A 21,272-nucleotide genomic window follows, 5' to 3' on the forward strand; every position below is an offset into this window, starting at 1 on the left:
TTTTGTTTTGTGTTCAGCAAGACCATTTATTTCAATACATCTTACCAGCAAAGGATCAGCTCCTCCTCCTCCAGCATTAAATAACAATCAGTAACAATGATCACAAGCAGAGCAGCATCGCACCAACCCCCACTCACACAGTACCAACACCCATCGGGTACTGAGCAAGACACTTCAGCCTAACCCAGCTCAGTCCCCCCGTGACCGCAGTAACTGACAACAGCCCACTCCCATAGCGGATACACACACACATATATATACATGCATACACACGCGCGCGCACACACAATACACAGGGAGTCTGCAACCCTCCCCACCTGGCACAGACTGCATTAAATCTCCCCGTCTGAGAGGCAGAGAGAGAACTTGTCATCCCTTCCACAAACTGGAACGCACACACCCAGAGACACAGCCCCACACACACCCAGAGACACAGCCACATACACACGCACGCACCCAGAGACACAGCCCCACTCACACACGCACCCAGAGACACAGCCCCACACACACACACGCACCCAGAGACACAGCCCCACACACACACACGCACCCAGAGACACAGCCCCACACACACGCACCCAGAGACACAGCCCCACACACACACACGCACCCAGAGTCACAGCCCCACACACACGCACCGAGACACAGCCACACACACACGCACCGAGACACAGCCACACACACACGCACCCAGAGACACAGCCCCCCACACACACACGCACCCAGAGACACAGCCCCACACACACACACGCACCCAGAGACACTGCCCCCCACACACACACGCACCCAGAGACACAGCCCCCCACACACACACGCACCCAGAGACACAGCCCCACACACACACACGCACCCAGAGACACAGCCCCCCCACACACACACGCACCCAGAGACACAGCCCCCCCACACACACACGCACCCAGAGACACAGCCCCACACGCACCCAGAGACACAGCCCCACACGCACCCAGAGACACAGCCCCACACGCACCCAGAGAGACAGCCCCACACACACCCAGAGAGACAGCCCCACACACACCCAGAGAGACAGCCCCACACACACCCAGAGAGACAGCCCCACACACACCCAGAGAGACAGCCCCACACACACCCAGAGAGACAGCCCCACACACACCCAGAGAGACAGCCCCACACACACCCAGAGAGACAGCCCCACACACACCCAGAGAGACAGCCCCACACACACCCAGAGAGACAGCCCCACACACACCCAGAGAGACAGCCCCACACACACCCAGAGAGACAGCCCCACACACACCCAGAGAGACAGCCCCACACACACCCAGAGAGACAGCCCCACACACACCCAGAGAGACAGCCCCACACACACCCAGAGAGACAGCCCCACACACACCCAGAGAGACAGCCCCACACACACCCAGAGAGACAGCCCCACACACACCCAGAGAGACAGCCCCACACACACCCAGAGAGACAGCCCCACACACACCCAGAGAGACAGCCCCACACACACCCAGAGAGACAGCCCCACACACACCCAGAGAGACAGCCCCACACACACCCAGAGAGACAGCCCCACACACACCCAGAGAGACAGCCCCACACACACACCCAGAGAGACAGCCCCACACACACACCCAGAGAGACAGCCCCACACACACACCCAGAGAGACAGCCCCACACACACACCCAGAGAGACAGCCCCACACACACACCCAGAGAGACAGCCCCACACACACACCCAGAGAGACAGCCCCACACACACACCCAGAGAGACAGCCCCACACACACACCCAGAGAGACAGCCCCACACACACACCCAGAGAGACAGCCCAACACACACACCCAGAGAGACAGCCCAACACACACACCCAGAGAGACAGCCCCACACACACACCCAGAGAGACAGCCCCACACACACACCCAGAGAGACAGCCCCACACACACACACCCAGAGAGACAGCCACACACACACACCCAGAGAGACAGCCCCACACACACACCCAGAGAGACAGCCCCACACACACACCCAGAGAGACAGCCCCACACACACACCCAGAGAGACAGCCCCACACACACACCCAGAGAGACAGCCCCACACACACACCCAGAGAGACAGCCCCACACACACCCAGAGAGACAGCCACACACACACACCCAGAGAGACAGCCCCACACACACACCCAGAGGGACAGCCCCACACACACACCCAGAGAGACAGCCCCACACACACACCCAGAGAGACAGCCCCACACACACACCCAGAGAGACAGCCCCACACACACACCCAGAGACAGCCCCACACACACGCACCCAGAGATACAGCCACACACACACCCAGAGAGACACACACACACACACAAACCACACCCCCACAGACACACACATATCTGACGTAACCCACCCTAATCTGGGGATCCTTTAATACCAGGACTGTGACTCGCACCCTCTGATGTTATACCCAGCTGCCAGTATCTGTACTTCTTTAACTAAGGTGTTTGAGCCGGTGTGTGTGCCTGTGCTGTGACTGATCCCTCAGCCGGTTCTCACTGTGTTCTGGAGGCAGAGCCATTTGCTTCTGCCTGATCCTCGCCCACTCCAGTTACAGACGTATCTGAGATTATCTACCGTGCAAACCCAATTGGCGGGTCCCAGCTCCTGGCCCCGTGCGCCGCATGCACCCTCCCCAGGATCCGCAGCTAATGGCAAAAAAAAAGTTCCCGTTTAAATAAATTTACAAACGCCATAAAAATGTACAGATCTAGATTTTCCGTTTTAAAAAAAAACACACCTCTCCTCTAGAAGAAAAGCACGATTGTGTGGAGACCCTTCAGTTAGCAAGTCCGGTTGTGGAGAGGGGAGTCAGGGTGTGGGTGGGGGAGGGAGGAGGGGTGGGGGGTGGGGGAATGCGGAAGCGGTGTGCAGAGGGGGCACCGCATCGGGGAAGGAAAATGACACCCACCCCCGCCCCCCACTGATTTCCTCCCCTCCCCCTCTCACCGCCCAACCCTGAGCTTCAATCATTCCAGCTCCCCCTCCGCGCCCCCTCAGTTTTCCGGTGGCTGACTGTGTCCGTGATTCGGGTGCTGGGCGTCGTGGTTGTGGTCCGCGGGATGGGAGCCGTCGCCCGAAAACGGTTTCTTGTGGCCCCTGACGCAGTGCGCGTTGCCGCAGCCGCCGCCATCTTCGTCCTCGCTCTCCGATGAGCTCTCACCAAAGGCCCTCGGCTTCTCGTAGATGCAGCAGCCTGTGAACAGCAAGGGAAATTCAGTGGAGACAGGGACACGGGGGCGCGAGGATGGTGGGGTGCGAGGCTGGGAGGCGCGAAGTCAGGGGAGGGGGTGTCGCGAGGCCATGGGGTATGAGGCCAGAGGCAGGGTGGACGCGAGGCAAGAGCCCCACGCACACTGGGAGCCTGGTCTAAAGAGGACCACTTGCTCCTGTGTTGCGACCTGGGCTAATGGATGGGGAAGCAGTGAGGGGAAGAGCATTCCCACTGAGAGTCTCGGGTTAATGAACTGCCTCTTATCATCCCATCTTTTACCCTGGAGCATTAACAAACAAAACCCGGCACCAAGCTACACGAGGAGATCTCGGGTCAGGTGAGCCAAAGCTTGAACCGAGAGGCAGGTTTTCAAGCAGCGTCTCAATGGAGGGGTAAAGTGAGGGGCCGACGCATCACTGGCAGCTCAGGGTGGCGCGCAGACACCAGCTTGGCATTTGTCAGACGCTTCGCCGCTTGGTACTTGTGGCACCAGAGAACAAGCACCCGGTGGCCTGACTTTCTCAGGCGGGCTCTTCCTATTTGGGCAGCACCCCACCAACAAGTATTGGGTTGTCTTGGGAGTTCCCGGGGAAGTAGATTCTACACAAAGCTTAAATCGTCAAAATCTCTTACAAAATCAGTACAGTACAAGAGGCCATTCGGCCCATTGAGTCTGCACTAACCACAATCCCACCCAGGTCCTATCCCTGTAATGCCATGCATTTACTCTACTAATCCCCCTGACACCAAGGGGCAATTTAGCACGGCCAATCAACCTAACCCGCACATCTTTTGGACTGTGGGAGGAAACCAGAGGAAACCCACGCAGACACGGGGAGAACATACGAACACCACACAGAAAGTGACCCAAGCCGGGAATCGAACCCGGGTCCCTGGCGCTGTGAGGCAGCAGCGCTAACCACTGTGCCGCCCAAAGAGCAAGGGCCCTGGCTCGGGAGTGCTGCCTCTCAGATTGCTCGGAACAGGAGGAGGCCATTCAGCCCACTGCGTCAGTGCTGCTGCTTTGGAAGAGCTGCCCAGTTAGTCCCAGATGGATAGTATCCGTTCAACTCTGGAGGGTAACGGGTGGGAGTGGGAAACGAATGCTGCCCTTCCCAACGATGCCAGATCCCAAATCGGAAATGTAGAAAAATGGTGTCCCATTCCCCTGCAATCATTTCCCCGTGTATTGTTTACACAATTCCCTTCAGGAAGTTATTACTCAATTTGCTTCTCCCGCAGTTTCGGGTGGAACATTCCAGGTCATTGCGTAAAATTAGTGTGGTATTTCTGGAGGCCCAAACCTCTGCCCCTGAATCTTTTGATGCCTGGCACGCGTGACACTTACACTTGGAGGAGCGCCGGCCCAGGTGCTCATTGTCCACAGTGTCACTCGTCCACTCCACCTTCTTGTTAGTTTTGCGTTTCCTCAGTCGGATAGTGATGCTCCGATTCTCCTGTAAAAGGGAGGGATGGAACAGATCTCATCTCTGCCGTGTCGGGCTGCGGTGAATGAAAGGCACCCACTGAAACAAAATCGCCCCGCACTTCTCAAATTACAGTGGCTGTCACTGCCCTGATTCAGTGGCGATGCACTCCCACCTCGGGGTCAGGAGGCTGCAGGTTCAATTCCGCTCGGGAGACCACCCCCTCCCAACCTTCCCGGACCCCCCCCACACACAAAATCCTGGCCAGCGCTCGCAGTGCGGTATCGAAGGGGGAGGGGGGGGGGGGGGTAGTGGGGCTGCTGCACTGTCAGAGGTGCCACCTTCCAGTTGAGATGTGTTAAAGCAAGGCACCGCCCCCGCCCCCCTCCCCCCACCCTCTCAGGCAGGCCCCCCCCACCCATTATTTCAAAGGATAAGAATGGGATTTCTCCCCAACGCCCTGTCCAATGTTTATCCCTCAAATACAGATGATTGCATCATTACGGGGCTGCTGTTCCTGGGATCTTCCTGTGCGCAAAGTCCCCTCTCCCTTTCCTACATTGCAGGAGGGACTTCAGTCAGTTGGAAAGCAGTCCGGCGCATTCCAGAGTCGCAAAATTCCTTTCTGGATTGCATCTGCTCCATGTCCCGTATCTGCCACGGGCACGACTGTCCGGTGACTGTCCGGTGACTGCTCCCACTGTGTGTAGTCAGTGGGTGGAGGTCTGCACATCCAGTGTCCTGTACCTTGGCTAACAACCACTAAAAGAGAGTAGCCGGTCGCTCGCGGGGGCTGTGTGCAAACTGGCCGCGTGCCCTATGCTTGCTACGGCGACCACATTTCTTGGCAATGGTGGGGGGGGGGGGGGGGGGGGGGAGAGAGAGAGAAAGTACTCACCGGGTCTGCCGGCTGGTTCCCATCCACGGTCTCGGTGACGGTAGAAGACGCGCTCGCTGCCTCCGCCATCGCGCCGCGCTCAATCTCTCGCTCCATTCAGGCACTCGGTTGGGTTGTAGGTTTCCGCGGCGCTCCCTCTGGCTGCTGCAGGTGGCGGGGCAGGGGAGGGAGGGGCCGGGGTGTCGGGGTGGTGCTGAATTCGATGCTGAAGAGACTTTGGCAAAGCCTGAAGCCTGTTGAAGAGACAGGAGGAAAAGAAGGCAACACACTGAGCCAACCTTGACGGGAAGTGGGTGCCTGGATGGTAATGCAGGCTGCAAATCCATCACGTGGACAGGACACAATGCAATTATCAGGCAGGCAGCCATTAAACTCAGCCACGTCACCACTTGGAATGAGCAGCGTTGTGGTGAGCAGTGATTATACTGCTGAGAATCAGCCCCGATTATTAATACACTGTACCCTATCGTCAATCCATAAAGCATCTTACCATTGACCGCACTCGGTGAGCTCTTCAATACAGAGTCTCTGCTCCCCTCAGCTCAGTACGTGAATTTAACATTCAGCTCATTTTAATCAATTATTAACTACCAGTCTCCCTCTTTATAACACCATTATCTCTTTATGGGATCGTATACTGCAGTTTGGTTTCGAAGCGATGATTATCTCCAGGGCAGAGTTCCCACTTGGAACACCACAAGCAGGTAAGAATTAGTGGGAGCTGACCATTCGGCCCATCGAGCCTGCTCTGCTATTCAACACAATCACAGAAACATAGAAACACGGAGTAGACCATTCGGCCCTTTGAGTCTTCCCTGCCATTCATTTTGATCATAGCTCATCACCAAATTCAATATCCTGCTTCCCGCCCCCTTCAGGCGAAGACATTTCTCCTCCTCCTCAGGTTGGCCAGTGTCTACCCTGGCAAGCCCCCTTCAGCACCTTCTGAATCTCAATAAGCTCAGTCCTCAACTCCAAACAGTATCGATCCAATTTACTCTGTAACCCTCCCAAACTAGGGAACCCTTGCTGTCACAATCGCTACACTGGGGGGAAACAGAGCTGACTTTCCGAGGGGTGCTGCAGGTTTACGTCCAAACAGATTTGCCCAAGTGTGAAATCCCCTCTGTGAACCAGCTCAAACAGGCAGCATCATTGCTTATTTATTTTATCCGCAGTAAAATATGTGTTTGAGTGGCTGCAGTTTATTAATGCAGCTGAAATTGGGTTCATCGCAAAAAAAAGTCACTGAATTCCTTGCTACAGGTAGAGGCAGTTCGGCCCATCAGGTCTGTGCCAGCTTTCCCCCCACCCCCACAAAAAACAATTCACCACAATGCCACTCCTTCGCCGCCTTCTCCTAACTTTGCACATGCTTCCAATTCAGATAATAATCCTCTTCCCTCTCCAATGCCTCGATTGAATCTGCCTCCACCACACTCTCAGATGATGCATTCCAGGCCCTGGGAGAAAATGTTTCTCTGCCTGTCTCTTGTTGCTGTCTTGTCCTACTTAACCATAAATCTGTCATCTCTGGTCCGTAGTTCCTTCCACCATAAAACACAGGACAGAAGTGGGCCATTCAGCCCATCGGGTCTACCCCACCATTCAATGAGATCATGACTGATCTGATGTGACAATCCTCAACTCTGCTTTCCCGCCTTATCCCCATAACCCTCGATTCCCTTACTGATTAAAAATTTGTCTCAGCCTTGAGCATACTTAATGATCCAGCCTCTACAACCCTCTGCGTAAAGAATTCCACACATTCACTACCCTCTCAGAGAAGAAATTCCTCGTCTCTGACTACAATGGGTGACCCCTTACTCTGAGATGATGCCCTCTGGTCCCCAGACTCTCCCACACGGGGAAACAACCTCTCAGCGTCGACCCTGTAAAACCCCCTGAGAATCTGGTATGTCTCAAAAATAAGGAAGGAATGAATGAGCTAGTTTTAACATTACTGGATTTAATACACTATTAGTTTCACTGGGGTACGTTAGCAGCTCCTAAGTGAAATATCTTGGGGAAATTCATTTGAAGAGCTCCTTAGATAGCTACAACAGGGAAAACTCGCCACCCTCATTACTTCAAATCCATTTGGTGGGTGAAGCTGGTTTCAAAGTGATTTGTAAGCCAGGTTGAAGACCACAGATTGGATTTACACTCGACAGAACTGGCGTTGGAAATGCCCCCCCCACATCGTTTGCACCGGTCTGGCCAATAAAACAACTAGCAAAAACTTTCAGGCAAATGCGTCTGTTCAGAAGCCCCAGGTCAGCTTTGCTGACGGGTTTGGCAGCATTAACTGAGTCGACATTAGGTGACGACACATCAAAATGGATTCCCATCTTGTGGCGTTCAAACTTCTCAGCTGTTTGCCCCCACGCCAATTAACACATGGCTCGGAGAGTAAGCCAGGGATCATTACCATTGACGCTGTGTTTTAATTTGGACCCTGGTGCCACAAACTCTCTCAACACTCCTCTGTGTCAGAAAGTCATGGGTGCACCATGAAGGGCGGACAGATGGGATATGCTAATACGTGACACAGATGGTGTACTACTGACATCAGTCAGTCATGTGCTAAACGAGGGGGGAGTTGGGGGCAAGAGGGTGAACTGTACCTCAGAAGTGTCATCCTTTGAGTGAGACATTAAACCCGGGAGGGGTGAGGCTACATCTGCCCTCTTCAGGCGGAGAGGAAAGATCCAGTGGTCACTATTCTGAAGAGCAGCAGGGGAATTCTCCCCAGCATCCTGACCTATGTTCATCCCTTAATCAGCATCCCTGGGTTTGGGGGGGGGGGGGGGGGGAAGAGAGAGAGAGAGGGGGGGGGGGAGGGAACATTCTCTGGCCAATAGCATGCTGCTGTTAGTGGGATCTTGCTGTGCGCACATTGACTGTCGCTTCACCTACTTTATAGTAGAGGCCATGCTTTAGAAGTACTGCACAGTCTATAATCAGGTACTTTGGGATGTGATAAGGACACAAAGAATTACAAACCTGTCCTTTATTAATGACACTTCCAATGCTAATGCCCACTTTCATTCACCACCCCCTTTGCAATAAAGGACAATATTCTGTTTGCCTTCCTCAATGCTGCACCTGCAGATTGACTTTCCGTGATTCATGTGCAAGGACACCCAGGTCCCTCTGTACTGCAGCAGTCTGCAGTCTCTCTCTATTTAAATAAGATCCTGTGTTTCCTATCCTTCCTGCCACAATGGACAACCTCACACTTTCCAGTGCTATACTCCATTTGCAAAATTCTTGCCCGCTCACTTGATCTATCCGTGTCCCTCCGCGGACTGTGCGCCCTCCGCACAACCTGCTTATCTTTGCAGCAGCAGCAAACTTGGTCACAAAACCCTCCCAACCTGGGGGCTTACGGCACAGTCAGCTCCTGTCTCTCTGGGGAATGTGCTTCCCACGCGAAAGTAGTTGCACGCGTAATCGCGGTCTCAAAACTTCACTTATCTGCAATTTAAAACATTAAACTCCCGCCTTTCCCATGTCGTTCCCACGTGGAAATCAAGCACTGTGCATGTGCCGACTCTGCACACGCGTTGTCGCGACTTCACACTGCGAGGACCCATGGGAACGGAACCCAGGCAAACAACAGGAGTTCATTTCTTTCCCCTCGTCTCAAAAAACAAACACTATCCTAACTTCTCTGTCACAGAAGCAGCACTTTCCCAGTGAAGTTTTCGTTCCTCTGTCGTTTGAGAATTGAGGTATTAACGCTTGCCATTGCCAATCTACAATCATACACTCTATCATGAGGTTAATAATTAGCTCAATCGCATTGCATAATACTGGATCTAAAATAACCTATTCCTTAATTGTTTAATTGATGCAATGAAAACTTTTTGAATGCATTTCGCAAACCCGTCCTCCAAGCTGTATTTTGCCAATCTGCTTTGCTGAGAGTTTATGAAGTTTAAAGTCCACCCCGGGATTCCTGCACTGCCCTTGTTACAATGTTCCTCTAACTTCCTGTCCAACACTCCAGTTTCTCGTCAGGGTCCTGGAGGCTTCTCCCACCCGTACCTTCCGCCCTCCATGTTCTGATTTTCTGAGCTATGACCTGTTCTCTCGAGCGTATTTAACTCGCCCCTTCATCGTCACCACCTCTCTCCCACCTTCAATCTCCCATTTCACCTGTCTTTTCCAAAAGTCAGGCACCCTGGAATATTCAGCTCTCGACCTTGGTCACCCTGTAACCACCTTTCAGTAATACACACAAACCAGGAGTAGGCCACTCGGCCCTTCGAGCTAGCTCCTCCATTCTATACAATCGCAGCTGGTCTGACTGTAACCTCAACCCCACATTGCTGCCGACCCCCGGATAACCTTTCACCCCCTCGTTAAACAAGAATATTTCACACTCTGCCTTAAAAATATTCATAGACTCTGTGTCCACTGCGTCTTGAGGGAGAGAGTTCCAGAGACTCACAGCCCTCAGAGAAAATTTCTCATCGCTGTTTGAAATGGGTGACCCCCATATTTTTTGAACGGAGATCCTTAGTTCTAGATTCTCCCACAAGAGGAAAAATGCTCCCCACATCCACCCTGTCAATACTCCTCAGAATCTTACATGGTTCAATCAAGTCACCTCTTACTCTACTAAACTCCAATGGATACAAGCCTGGCCCCTCCAACCTTTCCTCAGAAGACAACCCAACCATTCTAGCTATTAGTCCAGTAAACCTTCTCTGAACTGCTTCCAATGCATTTAGATCCTTCACTGGAGTAAGGTGACCGACACTATATACAGTGCTCCAGATGTGGTCTCACCGATGCTTACAGTACTGTAGGAATGCTGCACTGCCAGAGGAGCTGCCTTCTGAATGAGATATTAAACCCAGGCCAAGTGGACGTGAAGGATCCCGCGGCACTATTTCAAACAAGAGCAGGGGAGTTCTACCCGGTATTCCTAGACAATACTAACCCCTCAATCAACATCACAAAAACAGATTATCCGAGCATTGGGACATTGCTGTTTGTGGGAGCTTGCTGTGTACAAATTGATGCTGTATCTCCTACATTGAAACAGTGGCAACATTTCAAAAAGTATTTCCCTAGCTGCAAAGCACGTTGAGATGTCTGGTGGTCATGAGCGGTTCTATATAAACGCACGTCTTTCTTTCTCATCAGAATCCACTCTCCTCCTTATAAGCCTAAGGCCCCATTCGCCAGGACACTGGTCCCTTCCCGGTCTGTTGCAGTGGAACAGCTCCCTCTTCCCCCACTAACAGTGCCAGTGACCTGTGGATTGAAATCCCTTCCCCTTCAAACCACTCTTTAGCTGCGCATTCAAACCTTCTTTCCCCTTATCCGTGTGACTGGGAGGGTAATCCAGGGATCATTAGCTTTGAGGCTGTGTTTTAATTTGAACCTATGCGGAGGCAGTGGCACAGTGGTATTGTCACTGGACTAGTTTGGCACGGCAGATGGTGAAATTTGAATTCAATTAAAAAACCTGTCTAATTGCCATAAAAACCCGTCTGGTTCACAAATGCCCTGGCAAGGGAAGAAAATCTGCTGCCCCTTAACCTAGATGTCACTCCAGCCTCACAGCAACTCTTAAGTGCCCTCTGAACCACTCAGTTCGAGGGCAATAAATGTTGGCCTTGGCAGCGACTGCTTGTCCCACATTCCTTCCCACACAACGTCATTCCTGATTCTCCCTATGTTGTTGATGACTATGTGGGCCACAGTGACTTCCTGGATCCTTTCCCCTTCTGTAGGCTCGCCTCTCCCACAAAGGGATGGCCTTAACACCACCATCAGGGAGCAGAGCTCAGTATCATGCGTGTACATGTGGGACGTGATCTCGTGTGGAGGACGGTGTCGGCAAAGGGAAGCAGGTGGAGCACGAAGAATATTCCATTGGGAACCGTGTGGGACTGGTGGTCGCGGGACAGGATTTCGGGATCATGAACTCCAGCACAGCAATGGGGTCAGTGGAGCTCGCACTGGCTTTTGGCAGCTGTGGCGCCTCTTTAGATGTTGGTGTTTTTTTTACTCTGTTGGTGGGCGTGGCTTAATCAGTCCCTGAAGCCGGATTTCTGCTGCAACCACAGCTTCTGAAAAGGAGGGACAGGGAAGCAGGGAGGGAACAAAGTATCAGTAGGAACTGAAGCCCTTCGAGCCTGTCCCGCTATTCAATACAGTTGAACCACAGTTAAACTGTGCCTCAAATCCCTAACCCTTCATAATCTTAATCGACTTTAATTTCTACCCTAAACAGTTTGGCTCATTGTAAGTTTGTGCCTCTGAGATAGCTGCACTCTTCTAACTGTAAATGTTGTCATTTATCTCAAGAGGCTTGGAATACAAAAGCAGGGATGTACTTCTGAGGCTTTATAAAGCACTGGTTAGGCCCCATTTGGAGTACTGTGAGCAATTTTGGGCCCCACACCTCAGGAAGGACATACTGGCACTGGAGCGGGTCCAGCGGAGATTCACACGGATGATCCCAGGAATGGTAGGCCTGACATACGATGAACGTCTGAGGATCGTGGGATTATATTCATTGGAGTTTAGGAGGTTGAGGGGAGATCTGATAGAAACTTACAAGATAATGAACGGCTTAGATAGGATGGACGTAGGGAAGTTGTTTCCATTAACAGGGGAGACTAGGACGCGGGGGCACAGCCTTAGAATAAAAGGGAGTCACTTTAGAACAGAGATGAGGAGAAATTTCTTCAGCCAGAGAGTGGTGGGTCTGTGGAATTCATTGCCACAGAGGGCTGTGGAGGCCGAGACGTTGAGCGTCTTCAAGACAGAAATTGATAAATTCTTGATTTCTCGAGGAATTAAGGGCTATGGGGAGAGAGCGGGTAAATGGAGTTGAAATCAACCATGATTGAATGGTGGAGTGGACTCGATGGGCCGAATGGCCTTACTTCCGCTCCTATGTCTTATGGTCTAACTCTGGCCTATCACCCCGATTCTAATCATTCCACCATTCAGGGCCATGCCTTAAGCTGCCTGGGTCCCAAGCTTTGCAATTCCCTCCCTAAACCCCTCTGCCTCACTTCCTTTCAACCGCTGATTAAATCCTACCTCTCGACCATATCTTTTTAATTCATTCGTGGGCCATGGGCGTCGCTGGCTGGCCAGCATTTATTGCCCATCCCTAGTTGCCCTTGGAGGGAAGTTGAGAGTCAACCTCTGGCTCTGGAGTCACATGTAGGCCAGACCGGGTAAGGATGGCAGATTTCCTTCCCTAAAGGACATTAGTGAACCAGATGGGTTTTTCTGACAATCGACAATGGTTTCATGGTCATCAATAGATTCTTAATTCCAGATTTTTATTGAATTCTAATTCCACCACCTGCTGTGGGGGGATTTGAACCCGGGTCCCCAGGACATTAGCTGAGTTTCTGGATTAATCGTCTAGTGATAATACCACGAGGCCATCGCCTTCCCATATGCCCCAATATGTGGTTTGGTGTCAAATACTGCTTGACAACACTCTGATGAAGTGACTGGGGCGTTTTATATTAAAGATGCTGCACAGATATCGATAGCTGTTGCCACTGTTTCCTTCCACTCGAGAAACGGGCCCTCTCTATCTACCCAGCGAAAGTCTCAAACATCTCACTACTTCTTTTTAAAACAGCCAAGGGTAACACAAGCCACCTTTGTGGAAGCCTTCTTCAGAACGGAACTTTCTGGTATCATTCTGGTGCGTCTCTGCTGTAGCCCCTCCAAGCTTAATTACTGAAACATTAAAGATCCGGAGGGGGATGACAGGGTACATACCAGGGGGATGTTTCTACTTGTGGGAGAGGCTCGAACTGGAGGCTACAGTTTAACAATAAGAGAGCCCATCTGTTTAAGACAGAGATGAGGAGATTTCCTTTTCCCTCAGAGGGTGGTTCGCCTGTGGAATTCTCTTCCACAGAAAGCCACAGAGGCTGGTGTCATTGAGTATATTCAAGGCAAGATAAGATTTTGATAGACAAGGGTGTCAAGGGATATGGGGCAGGGAGAAGCAGACAGCGAGCTTGAGAACACAGCCAGATCTTATGTAAATGGCAGAGCAGACTCAAAGGGCTGAATGGCCTACTCCAGCTCCGAAGTTCCTAGATCCTTCCTAAGACATGTTGTCCAATAGAGGTCTGTGATCTGATCATGCTGTTTGAAATGTTCTAAAGGATATTACCTGCCACACATTATAATACAGGTTCATACAATCGCAGAATCATACAACGCAGAAAGGACCCCCTTCGACCCTTCCCGCCTGTTCTTGCTCTATGAAAGAACTACCCAATCTGTCCCACTCCTCCTTTCTTTCCCCTTTTAAGTATTCATCCAATGCCATATTGAAAGTTACGACTGAACCTGCTTCCACTGTCCTTTCAGACAAGATGCTCCAGATCACAACAACTCGCTGCGTTAAATAAAGAAACCTTTCCCTCATGTCGCACCTCAACTCTGTGTTCTCTTTTTACTGACCTTTCTGCCAAGGGAAACTGTTCATTCTTACTTGACCTATAAAAACCTTCTTGGGCTTTTGAAGACTTCTGTCAAATTCCTCCCTTAACCGTCTCGGCTCCAAGAGAAAAGCCCCAGCTTCTCCAATCTCTCCCATATTAACTAAAGTCCTTTATCCCTGGTACCATCTCAGTAAATCTCTTTGACACTCTCACTTAACATCTTGACAGCCTTTGTAGAGTGTGGTGCCAAGAATGAGCCAGTTAGGGTTTAAACCCTCTGCTTCATTTTAAACAAAGGCTTGGCATAAATATCTTTTCAGTCCTCTGTGCCTCTATCTACAAAGCTAAAGTTCCAATCTGCTCTTGTTTCAAACAATTTTTTCAACTTGCTCTGCTGCCTTCAAAGATTTGCATAGGCACATCCCCCACTGTTCCCATAATTCCCTTTTACATTTTTGTAAAAGCTGAATGGTACAATTGTATCAGTTCATACTTCTCTGCATCTATTTCACTTGCCACATATCTGCCCCCTTCACGAGTCTACGTCCTCTCGAATATCCCACTTTATTTCAACCACATTTAAAAGCTTTGTAACATAGAATCCTGACAGTGCAGGAAGCCATTCAGCCCATCAATTCTGTACTGACTCTCCAACAGAGCATCTTACCCAGGCCCACCCCCCCGCATTTACCACAGCTAACCCCCCCCCAACCTACACATCTTTGAACACTAAGGGGCAATTTAGCATGGCCAATATGCCTAACCTACACATTTTTGGAATGTTTGAGGAAACCGGAGCACCCGGAGGAAACCCGTGCAAACACGGAGAATGTGCAAACTCTGCACAGACAGTCACCCAAGGCTGGAATTGAGCCCCTGTCCCTGGCGCTGTGAAGCAGCAGTGCTAACCACTGTGCCACCCATCTGCAACTTTTGAGGCAGCGTCCTTTATATCCAAGCCCAGGCTATTAATATATATCAAAAAGAGCCATTGCCACAATACCGACTCATGGGCAAACTTCGCTTCAGGCCCGAAATCAACTGTTCACCACTACTCTCTTCTGTCCGTTCCTTCACCAACTTCGTACGCACACCGCCATTGTCCATTTCACCCCATGGGTTTTGCTTTTGCTGATAAACTCGTTATCAGAACGCATTTCCCAGAGACCACATACTCATCAATGGCATCATCCACACTGACCTCCTCCGCTAATTCAAAGAACGCAAATCAGGTTTGTCAAACAGGTGGTAGCAGCATACAGACCAAGTCACACTAATCTATTTATGAGCTGCTTCTCTCTCTCTATTATACAGTGTGTGCAATAATATTAGGTACCTCTTTTTGTGTAATATAATAAATATTATCTATCCCTCCTGTAAATTACTGACAGCTGATCCTCTCAATTGTACAATGTACATTAGCTGGATCATATAATTGTACACGTAATTGATCATATAATTGCATAATTGTGCAATGCACATTAGCTGGATCATATAATTAATGGTGGGCAGCACAGTGGCAAGCTCTGCTGTCTCACAGTGCCAGGGACCCAGATTCGATTCCCAGCTTGGGTCACTGTCTGTGCAGAGTCTACGCATTCTCCCCGTGTCTGCGCGGGTTTCCTCCGGGTGCTCCGGTTTCCCCCCACAGTCTGAAAGACGTGCTGGTTAGGTGCATTGACCTGAACAGACACCGGAGTGTGGCGATTCGGGGAATTTCACAGTAACTTCACTGCAGCCTTACTTGTGACACTAATAAATAAACTTTAAACTTTGCATTCATTTACAGGTAAGAATATATATTAAATATGTATGGCCTGCACTTGACATAGAATTAGTTTTATTCTAGAATTATATAAATTTACAAGAGAATCCATATTGTATAAAGTTAGTCACATATATATTACAGTATTATTTGTCCCTCTTTATTATACTGCCTATGAGTTTTATTATAGCATTCCTAAATTTGCAGGAGACAATATTTTATTGTCCCTCTCAGATATAAAGTAAATTAATATTTTAACCTGTCCCTATCTAGTATAAAGTACATTATATTACGGTGTTATACTGCTTTACAGCTGACAATGTCTCTACAATAATTGATTACCTGTGTCCCACTCACACCGCCTCCATCTTCCAGACCTTTCCCTGCAGCCTTGCCCCCGTGCCGTTGCCCATCTCCTTCCCCAGCACCATTTCCGGTTCCGCCCGGTGCTCACCTTTCCGGAGTCCCCCCCACCTCCAAGGGCGCGGCGCCATCTTTGATGCGGGTCTTGCGGCGAAGTCACGTGCGCGACGTCACTCCGGTGCGGCAGGGGCCGCCATGTTTCAGGCAGGAAAACTGAACACGTGGGACTCCTTTTGCTGATGACTGACCCGCTTCATGGTGGGTGAAGCTGTGGCGGGAGGGGGCAGAGGAGGTTACCTCCAGAGGGGTCTAAAATATAATCCCCTCTAATGGGCCAATATATAGAATCCCTACAGTGCAACAGGAGGCCACTCGGCCCATCGAGTCTGTACTGGCTCTCTGACAGAGCATCTTACCAGGCCCTCTCCGCAACCATAACTCCACACATTTCCCATAGCTAATCCACCCAACCTACACATCTTTGGACACTAAGGGGCAATTTAGCATGGCCAATCCACCTAACCTGCACATCTTTGGAGTGTGGGAGCACCCGGAGGAAACCCACGCAGACACAGGGCACCATGGTGGCACAGTGGTTAGCACTGCTGCCTCAAAGCACCAGGGACCCGGGTTCAATTCCTGGCTTGGGTCAATGTCTGCGGAGTTTGCACATTCTCCCCGTGTCTGCGTGGTCCCTCCGGGTGCTCCGGTTTCCTCCCACACTCCAAAGATGTGCAGGTTAGGTGGATTGGCCATGCTAAATTTCCCCTTAAGTGTCAAGCAGATCAGCAGGGTGAATACGTGGGGTTACAGGGATAGGGTCTGGGTGAGATTGTGGTCTGTGGAGACTCGATGGGCCGAATGGCCTCTTTTGGCACTGTAGGAATTCTATGATTCTAATGTGCAAACTCCACACAGACAGTGACCCAAGGCTGGAATCAAATCTGGGTCCCTGGCGCTGTGCCCTGTTTGAGAGCACATTTCCACTCCATCTGACGAAGGAGCAGCGCGCCGAAAGCTAATGGTATTTGCTACCAAATAAACCTGTTGGACTTTAACCTGGTGTTGTTAAAACTCTTGCTGTGAGGCAGCAGTGCTAACCACCTCTGGGGGAACGAAATTCAATCGTAGAGAAATGCAACATTGTGCGAATCAGCAATTATGTAATAACATGACCGAAATGCTGCGGATGCTGGCATCTGAAACAAGAACAGAAAGTGCTGGATAAGCTCAGCAGGTCTGGCAGCATCTGCGAAGAGAGAAATAGAGTTAACATTTTGAGTCCTTTTGATTCTTCATCGCAACAAAGAGAGGGAAATGTGTTGGATATTAAACTGTGGCTGGGAGAGATTGCAACAAAGAGGCAGCAAACTTAAGAACAAGTGACAGATGGCCCAGTATGGGAGGGGAGGGGAAGGGTGGGGCAAGGGGAAGAGAGACAATAAATGTATGGATATAAAAAGGGGATTAAAATGAAGGAGAAAGGTCACAGTCTTAAAGTTGTCATTAAGTCCCCAGGGCTGCAATGTGCCTCTTTTGATCTCAAACAGAATCAGCTGGAAGGGAATTAATTTGGATGTAGCAAATGGTGCTGAAATTTAAATGTTAAAGTTTATTGATTAATCCCAAGAATGTTTATATTACTGTGAAAATCCTTTAGTTGCCACACTTCAGCACCTCAGTAACACTGAGAAAGAGTTTAGCATGGCCAATGTACCTAACCAGCACGTCTTTCGGACTGTGGGAGGAAATTGGAGCACCCGGAGGAAACCCACTGCAGCACTAAATAAAATCATAGAAACTAGAAGCAGGAGTAGACTATGTTTCTATTAGGTAGGCCCAGAAGGTAGGGATATGTTCGGCACAACTTGTGGGGCCGAAGGGCCTGTTTGTGCTGTAGTTTTTCTATGTTTCTTTCTATGTTTCTAGACCATTCAGCCCTTCGAGCTTGCTCTGCCATTCATTTTGATCATGGCTGATCATTGAATTCACGGCACGGGCAGTACAGTGCCACAGTGGTTAGCACTGCCGCCTCACAACGCCAGGGACTTGGGTTCGATTCCCGGCCTTGGGTCACTTTCTGTGTGGAGTTTGCACGTTCTCCCCGTATCTGCGTGGGTTTCCTCCGGGTGCTCCGGTTTCCTCCCACAGTCCGAAGATATGTGGGTTATGTTGATTGCCTATGTTAAATTGACCCTAGTTTCAGGGAGATTAGCAGGGTAAATATGTGGGGTTATGGGAATAGGGATTGTTGTCAGTGCAGGCTCGATGGGCTGAATGGCCTCCTGTACTGTAGGGATTCTATGAATATCCTGATTCCCCCCTTCCTCCCCCATATCCTTTGATCCCTTTAGTCCCAAGAGCTGCATCCAATTTCTTCTTGAAATCAGACAATGTTTTGGCCTCAACTACATTCTGTGGGAGTGAATTCCACACAGTCACCACCCTCTGGGTGAAGAAATTTCTCCTCACCTCAGTTCTAAAAGGTTTACCCCTTATCCCTAGTTCTGGATTCCCCCACCATTGGAAACATTCTTTCTGAATCTACCCTGTCTAACCCTGTTAGAATTTTATAAGTGTCTATGAGACTCCCTCTCACTCTTCTAAACTCCAGTGAGTATAATCCTAATCAATTTAGTCTTTCTTCATATGACAGACTTGCCATCCCAGGAATCAGCCTGGTAAACCTTCGCTGTACTCCCTCTATAGCAAGTACATCCTTCCTCAGATTATTCCAGATGTGGCCTCACCAACGCCCTATACCATTGTAGCAAAACATCCCTATCCCTATACTCAAATCCTGTCGCTATGAAGGCCAACATACCATTTGCCTTCATTACTGCCTGCTGTACCTGCGTGCTTTCAGTGACTTATGCACGAGAACTCCAAGGTCTCGGTGAGTATTCACCTCTCAATTTACACCCATTCAAGTAATAATCTGTCTTCCTATTATTGCTACCAAAGTGGATAACCTCACATTTATCCACATTATACTGCATCTGCCATGCAGATGCTCACACACTCAGCCTGTCCAAATCACACTAAAGTATCTCTGCATCCTCCTCACAGCTCACCATCCCACCCAACTTTGTATCATCTGCAAATTTGAGGATAACACATTCAGTTCCCTCTTCCAAATCATTAATATATAATGTGAACAATTGGGGCCCTAGCATAGGTCCCTCCGGAACCCCACTTATCACTGACTGCCAATCAGAAAAAGATCCACTTATGCCAACTGTTTGCTTCCTATCTGCTAACCAGCTTTCTATCCATCTCAAGACGCTACCTGCAATCCCATGTGGTTTAACTTTGCATAGTAGTCTGTTATGTCGAAAGCCTTCTGAAAGTCTAAATAAACCACATCCACTGGTTCTCCTCAGTCAACTCTACTAGTTACATCCTCGGAAAATTCCAATAGATTCATCAAGCATGATTTCTCTTTTGTAAATCTATGTTGACTTTGTCTAATACTGCCTACCAAATGCCGAGTTATGAAATCCTTGACATTGACTTGCAACTTCCCTCGTACAGACATTAGGCTCACTGGTTTATAGTTCCCCGTTTTCTCTCTACCTCTCTTTTTGAATAGTGGGCTGACATTAGCATCCCTCCAATCTCTAGGAACTATTCCAGGGTCCAAAGAATTTTGGAAAATAACCACCAATGGACCTACTATTTCCAGGATCGCTTCCTTAAGTGCTCTGGGATGAAGATTATTAGGATCTGGGGATTTATCCACCTTCAATCCCATCATTTTCCCCCAAACCATTTCTCTACTAATGCCGATTTCCTTCAGCTCCTCACTAAAACATGTTTCTCTCAGCACTTCTGATATATTATTTACATTTTCCTTTGTGAAGACAGAAGCAAAGTACAAATTTAATTCCTTAGCCATTTCTTTATTCCCCGTTATGAATTCTTCCATTTCTGACTGTAAGGGGCCTACATTCGATTTTGTCAATCTTTTTCTCTTTACATATCTATATAAACTTTTACAGTCAGTTTATATTCCCTACTAACTAACTTTCATACTCTATTTTTCCCTTCTTAACCAATCCCTTGGTCCTTCTGTTGTGGGTTTTTTTTTCAGAGATTAAGTAATGCTGAAACTTCAGCTAATACAAAGGCTCGTGAAGTCAGTATCCTGGTTAAAGACGTATCTTTATTTGACCAACGATCGCTGGGAGAGATAGCATTGGGCAGTCCAACACCTCTCTGAAGAGAAGGCACTGAGCATTCCAATACCACTCTGAAGTTACGATACACCAGACAGGACAATTATAAATGTTCAAGTTTGCTTTTCCCGCCTTCCCATTAGTTATGAACCAGTCATCAATTCCACAAGGAACTAGTACAATTCAATCATTGTTGACAATTGTCATATACCTTAGCCAATTACATTCTACCTTCCAACATCATGGGATTTCATTGGTCCATAGAATCCAGATGCTTCTTCCCGCTGTTGATTAGCAACCCCTGACGCTTAGCGTTCTCACCAACTCTCACCAACTCTCAATGACATCAATGGTCGAGTCAGAAAGTTGATATTCCCAGAAACACTGCTTTATCAGTACAAATTGAACAGCTCTGTTCATACTTTGTGCACTCAGATCCTGCGCGGATCAGCTGGCGGAGGTATTCGCAGACATCTTCAACCTCTACAACAATCTGAGGTCCCTCTCTGCTTCAAGAAGACGACCATCATCCCGGTACCTAAGAAAAACCAAGCAGCGTGCCTTAATGACTATCGGCCGGTGGCTCTGTCATCCATCATTATGAAGTGCTTCGAAAGGTTGGTCATGGCACGAATCAATTCCACCCTCCTGAACTAACTGGATCCACTACAGTTTGCCTACCGCCGCTACAGGTCCACAGCAGACACCGTCTCCCTGGCCCTGCACTCAACCCTGGAACACCTAGATAACAAGGACACCTATGTCAGACTCCTATTTATTGACTACAGCTCAGCCTTAAACACTATTATTCCCACGAAACTCATCTCCAAACTCCGTGGCCTGGGCATCGGCACCTCCCTCTGCAACTGGATCCTGAACTTTCTAACTCACAGACCACCATCAGTAAGGATAGGCAACAACACCTCTTCCACGATCATCCTCAA

At 49.5% G+C, this 21,272-nt stretch overlaps 1 protein-coding gene across 1 annotated transcript; it reads right to left on the reverse strand.

Annotated features, from left to right (window-relative positions):
* On the reverse strand, positions 1–16,215 carry LOC144496900 (E3 ubiquitin-protein ligase PPP1R11-like). The gene is made up of 4 exons (XM_078217507.1): positions 16,130–16,215; positions 5,570–5,802; positions 4,593–4,701; positions 1–3,226 (listed from the first exon to the last, which is right to left on the reverse strand). The coding sequence occupies exons 2-4, from the start codon at positions 5,663–5,665 to the stop codon at positions 3,027–3,029; spliced, it is 405 nt and encodes a 134-aa protein (XP_078073633.1). The 5' UTR covers positions 5,666–5,802; positions 16,130–16,215; the 3' UTR covers positions 1–3,026.
* Positions 16,216–21,272: the final 5,057 nt, after the last annotated feature.

The sequence above is a fragment of the Mustelus asterias genome, chromosome 8 (genome assembly GCF_964213995.1).
Source record: "Mustelus asterias chromosome 8, sMusAst1.hap1.1, whole genome shotgun sequence".
NCBI lineage: Eukaryota > Metazoa > Chordata > Chondrichthyes > Carcharhiniformes > Triakidae > Mustelus > Mustelus asterias.

What these genes read in the sequence shown, in the direction of transcription:
- LOC144496900 (XM_078217507.1), bottom strand. Translation starts at nt 5,665, where the DNA reads ATGGAGCGAGAGATTGAGCGCGGCGCGATGGCGGAGGCAGCGAGCGCG. An exon ending in GGAACCAGCCGGCAGACCCG is followed by an intron (nt 4,702 to 5,569) that starts GTGAGTACTTTC and finishes TCCCTTTTACAG; the next exon opens with GAGAATCGGAGCATCACTAT. An exon ending in GGGCCGGCGCTCCTCCAAGT is followed by an intron (nt 3,227 to 4,592) that starts GTAAGTGTCACG and finishes TGCTGTTCACAG; the next exon opens with GCTGCTGCATCTACGAGAAG.